The sequence below is a fragment of the Oncorhynchus keta genome, chromosome 24 (assembly GCF_023373465.1).
Source record: "Oncorhynchus keta strain PuntledgeMale-10-30-2019 chromosome 24, Oket_V2, whole genome shotgun sequence".
Taxonomy (NCBI): domain Eukaryota; kingdom Metazoa; phylum Chordata; class Actinopteri; order Salmoniformes; family Salmonidae; genus Oncorhynchus; species Oncorhynchus keta.
Window position 1 is genome coordinate 14,137,905 of NC_068444.1, and position 12,739 is coordinate 14,150,643.

Genomic DNA, 12,739 nt, shown 5'->3' on the forward strand with positions numbered 1-12,739 from the left:
TACTCATCTCATATGTATATACTGCACTCAATACCATCTACTGTATCTTGCCTATGCCGCTCTGTACCATCACTCATTCATATATCTTTATGTACATATTCTTTATCCCCTTACACTTGTGTCTATAAGGTAGTAGTTTTGGAATTGTTAGCTAGATTACTTGTTGGTTATTACTGCATTGTCGGAACTAGAAGCACAAGCATTTCGCTACACTCACATTAACATCTGCTAACCATGTGTATGTGACAAATAAAATTGGATTTGATTTGATTTGAATGTCCATATCCTTATCCTGGAACATCATGAGTATTGACTCAGGGGGTTGAATACTTATCTAATCAATATATATTAGTGTATTCATTATTTATTTATTTATTCCACTTTGACTTTGACTTTATTTTTTCCCCTTTTGAGTATTTTCTGTAGATTTTTCACCAAAAAAATGACAATTAAATCCATTTTAATCCCACCTTGTAACAGAACAACAATTTGGAAAAGTCAAGTCGTGTGAATACTTTCTGAAGGCATTGCATGCAGTCAATGTCGTGACAAACATGCAGTAAAGAAGGAAGTATATGAAAGAAAGAAAGAAAGAAAGAAAGAAAGATGTTACCATCCCGGTTCCTGATGGACATATTAATATTGCCTGTGGATAAATGTGGATATTGATCTGTGCTCTTTACGCAACACTTGTATCAGAATATGCATCTCAAATGGCACCCTATTCCCTATGTAGTGCACTACTCTGGTCCAGTTGTCCATTATAGGGAATAAGGTACCATTTGGGACGCATCCAGAGTGTGTGGGAGACCGACCCGTAGAGGAGTGGAGGTGAGGCCAAGTGTGCTGTGTCTATGACTCACAGTACAGAGAGGGTGTATTTATTTATTTTACTTAGGGTCCACCCTCTTCTGTGTTCCCTGGAGTCTCGCTCTTCATACAGTGAGTTTGTTACACTGTTCTGTCTGTTTCTCCCGCCTACACACGGTACTGTAAGTGCTGCTACTACAGGATGTGCTAAACCCAGTGCTCTCAACAAGCTCAGAGTACGCTTCCGAAATGATACCCTATTCCCTATATACAGTAGTGCACTACTTTTGAACAGAGCCCTGGTCAAAGAAGTGCACTATAACCCGGAATAGTGTGTAATTTGGGAAGTGTACTGAGAGGATGCTTAGGGATGATGGCATGCGTCGAAGGGACCGTGACTGGTAGCACTAAGGTTGATTAACCACTTAGTGATGTGGTTCAACAAGTTTATAATGAGTGGTCTGTTTGTTTCAGTATGGAATGCTCATGTGGTTTGGTGTATGTAGTATTGGATACTCTGGGCTTATCAGTTTATAATGAGTGGTCTGTTTGTTTCAGTATGGGATACTCATGTGGTTTGGTGTATGTAGTATTGGATACTCTGGGCTTATCAGTTTATAATGAGTGGTCTGTTTGTTTCAGTATGGGATGCTCATGTGGTTTGGTGTATGTAGTATTGGATACTCTGGGCTTATCAGTTTATAATGAGTGGTCTGTTTGTTTCAGTATGGAATGCTCATGTGGTTTGGTGTATGTAGTATTGGATACTCTGGGCTGATCAGTTTATAATGAGTGGTCTGTTTGTTTCAGTATGGGATGCTCATGTGGTTTGGTGTATGTAGTATTGGATACTCTGGGCTGATCAGTTTATAATGAGTGGTCTGTTTGTTTCAGTATGGAATGCTCATGTGGTTTGGTGTATGTAGTATTGGATACTCTGGGCTTATCAGTTTATAATGAGTGGTCTGTTTGTTTCAGTATGGGATGCTCATGTGGTTTGGTGTATGTAGTATTGGATACTCTGGGCTGATCAGTTTATAATGAGTGGTCTGTTTGTTTCAGTATGGGATGCTCATGTGATTTGGTGTATGTAGTATTGGATACTCATGTGGTTTGGTGTATGTAGTATTGGATACTCATGTGGTTTGGTGTATGTACTATTGGATACTCATGGGTTTGGTGTATGTAGTATTGGATACTCTGGGCTTATCAGTTTATAATGAGTGGTCTGTTTGTTTCAGTATGGGATACTCATGTGGTTTGGTGTATGTAGTATTGGATACTCATGTGGTTTGGTGTATGTAGTATTGGATACTCATGTGGTTTGGTGTATGTAGTATTGGATACTCATGTGGTTTGGTGTATGTAGTATTGGATACTCATGTGGTTTGGTGTATGTAGTATTGGATACTCATGTGGTTTGGTGTATGTAGTATTGCATACTCATGTGGTTTGGTGTATGTAGTATTGGATACTCATGTGGTTTGGTGTATGTAGTATTGGATACTCATGTGGTTTGGTGTATGTAGTATTGGATACTCATGTGGTTTGGTGTATGTAGTATTGGATACTCATGTGGTTTGGTGTATGTAGTATTGGATACTCATGTGGTTTGGTGTATGTAGTATTGGATACTCATGTGGTTTGGTGTATGTAGTATTGGATACTCATGGGCTGATCAGTTTATCGGCTGTGTCTGAATACTCCTTCTTGTTCTCTAAATAGTAGTCTTTTTTTGTGGTATGTGAAAATAGAACGTTGTATATGTGAGATTTCAAAATTGTAGTTAAAGCTTTAAATGCGTAGTCATTTTGGCTTTTCGTCGAGTAGAATTCGCTGCACACTATAGAGAAGGGGAATCTTCTTTCCAAACCCTTGTGCGTTTGACAACAGCTTATAATCAGATAGGGAGACTCGCTTTACCAAAATGAACGAATGCTGGGATCAACACAATTGCGCATTACACAACTCATTGTTAGTATGGTTGAGCTAGTACGTTTATATTTGTTGCTTACTGAATGCAGTTTTACTAAACAATCTGTTCTAAATAGTATGTGGTACGATTAGTACACAGTATGGCTTTTTAGTAAGTAGTAGGCAAGACAGCCATTCACAAGACAATCCTGTTATTGTATTACTGTATTATTGTATTACTGTATTATTGTATGAATTCCATAGGCTAAGACCAAGAAAAGACCCTTGCTTGCTCAATATAAGCTGGGAACTAAGGATACATAATTGAAGATATAGAGCTCGTATGCTACCACTTCCCGACTAGTCGTTAATAAAGCTTGAGTTGGACTGAGGCTCGTTCTCTGTATCTTTATAACCATCAAGATTCTACATTTTTTAAATGATTTTTGCTGGACCTAAAATTGGAAAAAAACACCAGCAAATCGAGCTCCAAGTGATTAACTTTTTTATTTTATATTTATCTGTTCCAAAGTGTAATTGAAATGCATTCCAGGTGACTACCTCATGAATCTGGTTGAGAAAATGCCAAGAGTGTGCAAAGTTGTCATCAAGACAACTGGCTACTTCGAAGAATCTCAAATATATTTTGATTTGTGTAACACTTTTTTGGTTACTACGTGATTCCATATGTGTTATTTCATAGTTTTGATGTCTTCACTATTATTCTACAATGTAAAAAATGGTACAAATAAAGAAAAACCCTGGAATGAATAGGTGTGTCAAAACTTTTTTCAGTTGTACAGTATGCACTTTAAGTGTGCTTGTGCAGAACTCCCTCTGGTGAATGGGGAAACATCTATGCAACCCCCCACCCCCAGATAAACACACCTGTTTGACATTGTTCAGCTCTCCCTGCATCTGCAGTTGAAGTCTCTCGGACTCTGCCAACTGCTCCTGAAGAATGTAGAGACACGGCAACAAAAAAGAATATGAATTGTCTATATACTGTATATGCTCATGTATTCACGTGTCTCTTTTCTGACCTACTAATGTTTGATATCTCGAACTCCGGCAATATGTACCTGTAGTTTCTTGATTTCTCTCAGAGCCTCGATGTGGTCTTTCCTCAGTCTCTCCATCTCCTCTAGGTCATCAGAGTCAGACAGTGAAGACTGATAGATAGACAGACGGACAGCTTTAATGCATATAAAAACACTCTACTATACTACACATATTACACCTTCAAGCAGAGCATCAACAGGGTGACATTCATAACCCCTGCCCGTCAAGTTTACTACAGCAAACATTAACGCTTCAACAGACAAACACTCTTTTGGGGCTGTTTCCCAGACACAGATTAAGTTTAGTCCTAGACGACAAAGCACTTTTAATAATGGAGATTCTCAATTGAGTTTCCTTTTTAGTCCAGGACCAGGTTTAACATGTGTCCGGGAAAACATTCTTTTGATTTAGCATACAGATGTAAGATCTTAATTTGATCAACCTGTTGCAGGAGAAATGCCGAGAAATGTAATGCAATGCAGGACATTTAAAACATGTAGTAGTGTATTTGAGGTTTAAAAATGCTTCTGAAGTTCGTCATTTCCACTTTGAAATTTCTGACTTGATTTTCCCTTACGTAAAATGTATCAACCCCTTACAAAAATGTATCAACCCCTTACAAAAATGTATCAACCCCTTACAAAAATGTATCAACCCCTTACGTAAAATGAATCAACCCCTTACAAAAATGTATCAACCCCTTACAAAAATGTATCAACCCCTTACAAAAAATGTATCAACCCCTTACGTAAAATGTATCAACCCCTTACGTAAAATGTATCAACCCCTTACGTAAAATGTATCAACCCCTTACGTAAAATGTATCAATCCCTTATGTAAAATGTATCAACCCCTTACAAAAATGTATCAACCCCTTACAAAAATGTATCAACCCCTTTTACGTAAAATGTATCATTTTTGTACCGCTTTTTGTAAGGGGTGATAAAATGTACATTTTTGTAAGGGGTTGAAACATTTTACCCCTTTTATGTAAATTTTACGTAAGGGGTCATTTTACCATTTTACCATTTTACGTAAATGTATCAACCAACCCCTTACAAAAATGTCCACATGATAATTCAGATTCCTGTTATTTTATGTTCTTGCTGTAACAATTTGGGTCAAAGTAAGATCCTACAAATGCAAGACATAGATCTGCAAATTATTTTCAGAATCATCATACCTATATGAAATTTCACAGTCTGACGTGCACGTAAACAACTACAGTACATTAGATTTGATGTATTTACACAGGAAACCCATTGAGGCTGGAGGGTGCAGATTTAATATATCCTACCCGTGATTTGGTGGGTGACTCTAGGAGGCTGGAGAGGTCTTCTGACACAAACTTTAACCTCTGACCTCCCACCTCTGACTCCTCAAACTGTAGCTTGAACAGCTCCCGCGTCAGCGTCTCAAAGTCTGTACACAGAGAGGCAACGTGTGTTTTATAATCACAATCTATAACTACAGAGCATTCGGAAAGTATTCAGACCTCAGACTTTTCCCACATTGTTACATTACAGCCTTATTCTAAAATGGACTAAATAAATGTTTTCCTCATTAAATCTACACACAATACCCCATAATTACAAAGCAAAAACAGGTTTTTAGGAATTTTTGCAAATTTCTTTCAAATAAAAAGAAAACTTTTTTTTTTTAAGTATTCAGACCATTTGTTATGAGACTTGAAATTGAGCTCCGGTGCACCCTGTTTCCATTGATCATCATTGAGATGTTTCTACAACTTGATTGGAGTCCACCTGTTGGAAATTCAATTGATGGGACATGATTTGGAAAGGCAGACATCTGTCTATATCAGGTCCCACAGTTGACAGTACATGTCAGAGCAAAAACCAAGCAATGAGGACGAAGGAATTGTCCGTAGCGCTCTGAGACAGGATTGTGTTGAGGCACAGATCTGGGGAAAGGTACCAAAACATTTCTGTAGCATTGAATGAACCCAAGAACACAGTGGCCTCCATCATTCTGAAATTGAAGAAGGTGAAATCCCTGAGCGGTGTCCTTCCTCTGCAGCAATTGAGTTAGGAAGGACACCTGTATCTGTGTGGTGACTGGGTGTATTCATACACCATCCGAAATGTCATGAATAACTTCACCATGCTCAAAGGGATATTCAATGCCTGCTTTTTTTACCCATCTACACTACCGGTCACAAGTTTTAGAACATCTACACTTTAGCTCAGTGCGAATGTTGCCTGTAATCCATGGCTACTGTTTGGGGTATGTGACGTCCTCGATGCACTTATTGATAAAGCCAGTGACTGAAGAATCCCGGAACATATTCCAGTATGTACCAGCAAAACAGTCCTGTAGTTTAGCATCTGCTTTATCTGACCACTTTTTCAATCGGCCGAGTCACTGGTGCTTCCTGCTTTAATTTGTGCTTGTAAGCAGGAATCAGGGGGATGGAATTATGGTCAGATTTGCCAAATGGAGGGCGAGGGAGAGCTTTGTACGCGTCTATGTGTGTGGAGTAAAGGTGGCCGAGAATGTTTTCCCTCTGGATGCACATTTAACATGCTGATAAATCAGTTCTCTTTCATTTCTAAGTTTCCCTGCATTAATGTCCCCGGGCCACAAGGGTGAGAGTTTTCCTGTTTGCTTTTGGTGGTATACAGCTCATTGAGTGCAGTTTAGTGCCAGCATCGGTCTGTGGTGGTATGTAGACAGCTACGAAAAAATACAGCTGAAGGGCCTCCCGGGTGGCGCAGCTGTACTGCAGCGCCAGCTGTGCCACCAGAGACTCTGGGTTCGCGCCCAGGCTCTGTCGTAACCGGCTGCAACCAGGAGGTCCGTGGGGCGATGCACAATTGGTCTAGTGTCGTCCGGGTTAGGGAGGGCTTTGCCGGTAGGGATATCCTTGTCTCATTGTGCACCAGTGACTCCTGTGGCGGGCTGGGAGCAGTGTGTGCTAACCAAGGTTGCCAGGTGAACGGTGTTTCCTCCGACACATTGGTGCGGCTGGCTTCCGGGTTGGATGCGCACTGTGTTAAGAAGCAGTGCGGCTTGGTTGGGTTGTGTATCAGAGGACGCATGACTTTCAACCTTCGTCTTTCCCGCGCCTGTACGGGAGTTGTAGTGATGAGACAAAATAGTAGTGAATAATAATAAACAGTGAATAATTAATCGAATAGTGCAGTGAATAGAGTTTTTAGAAAGTAGACGGAAAGAAAGATTGGTTAGAGAGAACGAGATCACTAAAGTCAATGCTTTGATCTCATTGGATAATACAGTATTTTTTTTTTTTACTCTATTCTATGTTAGCGTTCATTCATAGGCTAGGTTGTAGAAACCTCATGATGAGTGCAGGGAAAACTTGAGCTGGGTGAATGTCATATGAATGTAATAGAAATAAAGCCATGCTCATATGTAAAATAAATCATTCTCCCTCATCTTAAAGGGCACCGACCACTGAAAGAAGTTAGCTATCATCTAACATGTTCAGGGAATGCATGATGGATATTTTGATGTGCAACATGTCAAAATAGGGTCCAGAATGATCCGATATAATTTTGGACCATTAGAGATGAATTTGCCTACATGTTTTTGTGCATATTGGCCTAGGCCTAGGCTATTTGCTACATAATTTAGGCCTACCACCTGTGAAAGTTAGAACTCAAAACACACTAGCTAGATTGCTCACTCTAAATATGATATTGTTGCTAGATAGAAATGCAATTGATCTAACAGTAGATGTAATGTCCTACAAAAATGTTCCATTGGTAGGCCTATATAGGCTCCTGATATAGGCTATTCATCGCAAATGGTGCTCTCGGCTCCGTTCTGTTAGCGTATTATCTCAATTATATCCTCCATTTTTAAAGTGGTGTTACATCCTCTATATTGATAGTTGAGAAATAATTGTTATACTCACATAAATATGAAACTCTCCTAACAACAGTAACAGTAGTTGTTAAAAAAAAACTCTTTCCAGCGTATTACATTTCAAAATGCAGATCAACTGTCACTATGCTTGTACTTATGGGAATGTATCTCAAAATGATGATCAACTGTCACTATGCTTGTACTTATCAGAATGTATCTCAAAATGATGCTCAACTGTCACTATGGTTGAGTTAGGGAATGCATCACTCCCTTCAGGTGGCAAAGGGGAGAGAGGGAATGAGAGCCAGCATTCAAACAGAGACAGAGCAGATACTTTATGTGGAAGCAGCCTAATGCACATTACTGTCAGAGCAAATAATGGTTTTAGAACTAAAAATCTGGAAGTGTAGTCTTAAGCCTAATCACCAGAGCATAAGTCAAATTGTTTTGGTAAGGTTATGGGCAATGTTGGTTTCTGTCATTTCCAGCGTAGGCCCATCTAGATAGTTTTAGTTGTCTATCAAATTGTCTTCTTTTTTGTTGCCATGGTGACAGGGTTAGAGTTAGGGTAACATTAGAAACATTGTAGCCACTGTCTGTCAGGGTATTTTGAAATACCTTTGAAAAAACTGAATGTTAAGGCCTTTAAATCAGATAATCAAAAATATACAATATTTTTAAAGACTTTTCAAGGATGTCCCACCCTGTGAATGTGTTTGGGATAAGTATCAGCCATCAGGGTTAAACTGTCATTTTCTTGCCCTGGAGGCAGAACTAAGCAGTTTCCACTAGATGGGCGGGCTGCAAATATTACAAAAGGGTCAGGTAAGGTTATGGGGAAGTGTAGTCTTAAACCAGCACAGGCCACTGTCAGAGCAGGGTTAGAGTTAGGGATATTGGTTATGGGGAAGTGTAGTCTTACGGACAGCGTAGTGCCACTGAACAGAGCAGGGTTAAAGTTGGGTACGGTTATGGGGAAGTGTAGTCTTACCAGAGGCACATGACAGGCCAGGGTTAGCAGTAATAGCTTATGTGGAAGTGTCTCTTATCAGGGATGAGGCAACTGTCAGAGCAGGGTTAGAGTTAGGGCAAGGACCCTAATGGGGAACCACATGTAGTCATCCACCAGCGTAGGCCACTGTCAGAGCAGGGTTAGAGTTAGGGTATGGTAAGGTTATGGGGAAGTGTAGTCTTACCAGCGTAGGCCACTGTCAGAGCAGGGTTAGAGTTAGGGTAAGGTTATGGGGAAGTGTAGTCTTACCAGCGTAGGCCACTGTCAGAGCAGGGTTAGAGTTAGGGTAAGGTTATGGGGAAGTGTAGTCTTACCTGCGTAGGCCACTGTCAGAGCAGGGTTAGAGTTAGGGTAAGGTTATGGGGAAGTGTAGTCTTACCTGCGTAGGCCACTGTCCCAGCAGGGTCTGTTTGTAGTCTGGCCCTCAACGTCTGTCTCTGTGCCTCTGTAGGATTCAGTCCCAATGCATCCAGAGCCTGGCAACACACACAGAGTTACACACACACACACACACACCATACCCTTAAATATGACCACACACACAGACTAGTAAACCACACACACACCGAGCATGACTAAGCATGCTGGATGTGAATACTGTCTATCGATATTGCCATGATGTCGTGGGAGAATGATTGGAGCTCCTCGGACAGCGCACAGTGAACACACTGAACACACACGTTGGTTGTACGGTGCAGTGTAATCAGGCCAGAGCACATGACAGGCCAGCAGCAGTAATAGCTTATTGAGCAGTGTCTCTGCAGGGATGAGGCAATGTCAACACAATCAATACACTGCAATGACCCTAATGTCAAACCACATCCGTACAGTACATCCACACACAATTATAAACATTCCCATACACATACACTAATTCTTAGACACATATATTAAACACTGATAAACACACACTCTTCCACATCCACACGCCCACACTGACCTGCTCCAGCCTCTCCAGTTTGAGGCGACAGATGGAGCTGAGGGAGCACTTCCTTTGTGGTACGAGACTGCTGACTGGCTGCCATACAGTGGAGGATTCTGGGTAGAGGGAGACGGACAGGTAAAGAAGAGGCAACCAGTAACAGAGGTAAAGAGACGCAAAGAAGGCAAAGAGAGAGGCAAAGAGATGACAAATGTATTTATTTATTATTTATTGCATATACATGTGGAAAAAGAAAAGCGTATAAAATGGAGGAGGAGAGAGAGAAAGAGAGAGTGAGCAAGAGAGAGAGGGGGCAGAGGCAGAGGGAGAGGCAGAGAGAGAGGGAGAGGCAAAGAGAGAGGGAGAGGCAGAGAGGCAGAGGCAAAGAGAGAGGCAAAGAGAGAGGCAAAGAGAGAGGCAGAGGCAAAGAGAGAGGCAAAGAGAGAGGCAGAGGCAAAGAGAGAGGCAGAGGCAAAGAGAGAGGGCAAAGAGAGAGGCAAAGAGAGAGGCAGAGGCAAAGAGAGAGGCAAAGAGAGAGAGGCAAAGAGAGAGGCAGAGGCAAAGAGAGAGGCAAAGAGAGAGGAGGCAAAGAGAGAGGCAGAGGCAAAGAGAGAGGCAGAGGCAAAGAGAGAGGCAAAGAGAGAGGCAAAGAGAGAGGCAAAGAGAGAGGCAAAGAGAGAGGCAGAGGCAAAGAGAGAGGCAGAGGCAAAGAGAGAGGCAGAGGCAAAGAGAGAGGCAGAGGCAAAGAGAGAGGCAAAGAGAGAGAGAGGCAAAGAGAGAGAGAAAGAGATTTGTCACATTCTGAGACAAATCAGAATTTAAGGTATGTTACACATATTATTTGGGAACAATCCCACTTTATGGGAACAACCCCACTTTATGGGAACAATCCCACTTTATGGGAACAATCCCACTTTATGGGAACAACCCCACTTTATGGGAACAACCCCACTTTATGGGAACAACCCCACTTTATGGGAACAATCCCACTTTATGGGAACAATCCCACTTTATGGGAACAATCCCACTTTATGGGAACAATCCCACTTTATGGGAACAACCCCACTTTATGGGAACAACCCCACTTTATGGGAACAATCCCACTTTATGGGAACAACCCCACTTTATGGGAACAATCCCACTTTATGGGAACAACCCCACTTTATGGGAACAATCCCACTTTATGGGAACAACCCCACTTTATGGGAACAACCCCACTTTATGGGAACAACCCCACTTTATGGGAACAATCCCACTTTATGGGAACAATCCCACTTTATGGGAACAATCCCACTTTATGGGAACAATCCCACTTTATGGGAACAACCCCACTTTATGGGAACAACCCCACTTTATGGGAACAATCCCACTTTATGGGAACAACCCCACTTTATGGGAACAATCCCACTTTATGGGAACAACCCCACTTTATGGGAACAACCCCACTTTATGGGAACAATCCCACTTTATGGGAACAACCCCACTTTATGGGAACAATCCCACTTTATGGGAACAACCCCACTTTATGGGAACAATCCCACTTTATGGGAACAATCCCACTTTATGGGAACAATCCCACTTTATGCACAAGTCTGTTACACAAGCATATCGAAATGCAGCCCTTTGTCATTTAAGACAGGTTTGGTCAGAGTGAGAACAGGTGAGCTGTAAACAGACAGGTTCTGGAGAGAGAGATAATTAGAGATGAAAAAAAAAACAGGAAGGAACGGTGGAGAGAAATGATTGTGATGGACGGCTCGGCTTCACTGCAGCCTTCCACACACACAAAAATCCATCTGTTCAAAAATCCACCAAGTTCACGACAAGAGGGTAGACAGAGGCAGTCCTCTGACAGACAGATACAGATACAGTCCTCTGACAGACAGATACAGATACAGTCCTCTGACAGACAGATACAGATACAGTCCTCTGACAGACAGATACAGATACAGTCCTCTGACAGGCAGATACAGTCCTCTGACAGACAGATACAGATACAGTCCTCTGACAGACAGATACAGATACAGTCCTCTGACAGACAGATACAGATACAGTCCTCTGACAGACAGATACAGTCCTCTGACAGACAGATACAGATACAGTCCTCTGACAGGCAGATACAGTCCTTGACAAAGATACAGATACAGTCCTGACAGACAGATACAGTCCTCTGACTAACAGATACAGATATACAGTCCTCTGAAAACAGTTTTAGTCCTCTGACAGACAGATACAGATACAGTCCTCTGACAGACAGTAAATGCAGTAAATGGACAGACAGAAACAGTCCTCTGACAGACAGATAAATACAGTCCTCTGACAGACAGAAACAGATAAAGTCCTCTGACAGACAGATACAGTACAGTCCTCTGACAGAACCAGATACAGATACAGTCCTCTGAAAGACAATACAGATAAATGTAGTAAGACAGATACAGATAAACAGTCCTAAATGCAGATACAGTCCTCTGACAGAAATACAGATACAGTCCTCTGACAGACAGATACAGTCCTCTGACAGACAGATAAAGATACAGTCCTCTGAAACAGATAAAGTCCTCTGACAGATAAATACAGATAACAGTCCTGTGACAGACAGATACAGTAGTAAGACAGATAAAGTCCTCTGACAGACAGATAAAGTCCTCTGAAACAGATAAGATACAGTCCTCTGACAGGCAGATACAGTCCTCTGACAGACAGATACAATGTAGTAAACAGGCAAACAGTCCTCTGACAGACAGATACAGATACAGTCCTCTGACAGACAGAAACAGTCCTCTGACAGAAACAGATAAAGATAAACAGTCCTCTGAAACAGATAAAGTCCTAAACAGACAGATACCTCTGAATGTAGATACAGTAAATGAGTAAACAGAAATGCAGAAACAGTCCTCTGACAACAGGTAAATGTAGTCTGACAGACAGATTAAGATAAAGTCCTCTGAAACAGATAAACAGATAAAGTCCTAAACAGAAAGTACAATACAGTCCTCTGAAGACAGGTAAATGTAGTCCTCTGAAACAGATAAATGTCCTAAACAGGTACAATGCAGTCCTCTGAAGACAGATAAATACAGTACAGACAGGTAAATACAGTCCTCTGACAGAAATGTAGATACAGATAAAGTCCTCTGAAACAGATAAATACAGTCCTCTGACAGACAGAT

The 12,739-nt window shown here is 41.3% G+C and overlaps 1 protein-coding gene across 34 annotated transcripts in view; it reads right to left on the reverse strand.

Annotated features, from left to right (window-relative positions):
- LOC118357683 (syntaxin-binding protein 4-like) overlaps nucleotides 1-12,739 on the reverse strand; it is a 104,261-nt gene that overhangs the window by 50,040 nt on the left and 41,482 nt on the right. For all 34 annotated transcript variants that reach the window (XM_052477780.1, XM_052477782.1, XM_052477781.1 and 31 more), the window contains exons 12-16: nucleotides 9,588-9,685; nucleotides 9,027-9,123; nucleotides 5,084-5,208; nucleotides 3,807-3,896; nucleotides 3,613-3,678 (exon numbers count right to left, since the gene is read on the reverse strand). In XM_052477780.1, the coding sequence (XP_052333740.1) occupies nucleotides 3,613-3,678; nucleotides 3,807-3,896; nucleotides 5,084-5,208; nucleotides 9,027-9,123; nucleotides 9,588-9,685 (476 nt within the window). The remainder of the gene's footprint in view (nucleotides 1-3,612; nucleotides 3,679-3,806; nucleotides 3,897-5,083; nucleotides 5,209-9,026; nucleotides 9,124-9,587; nucleotides 9,686-12,739) is intronic.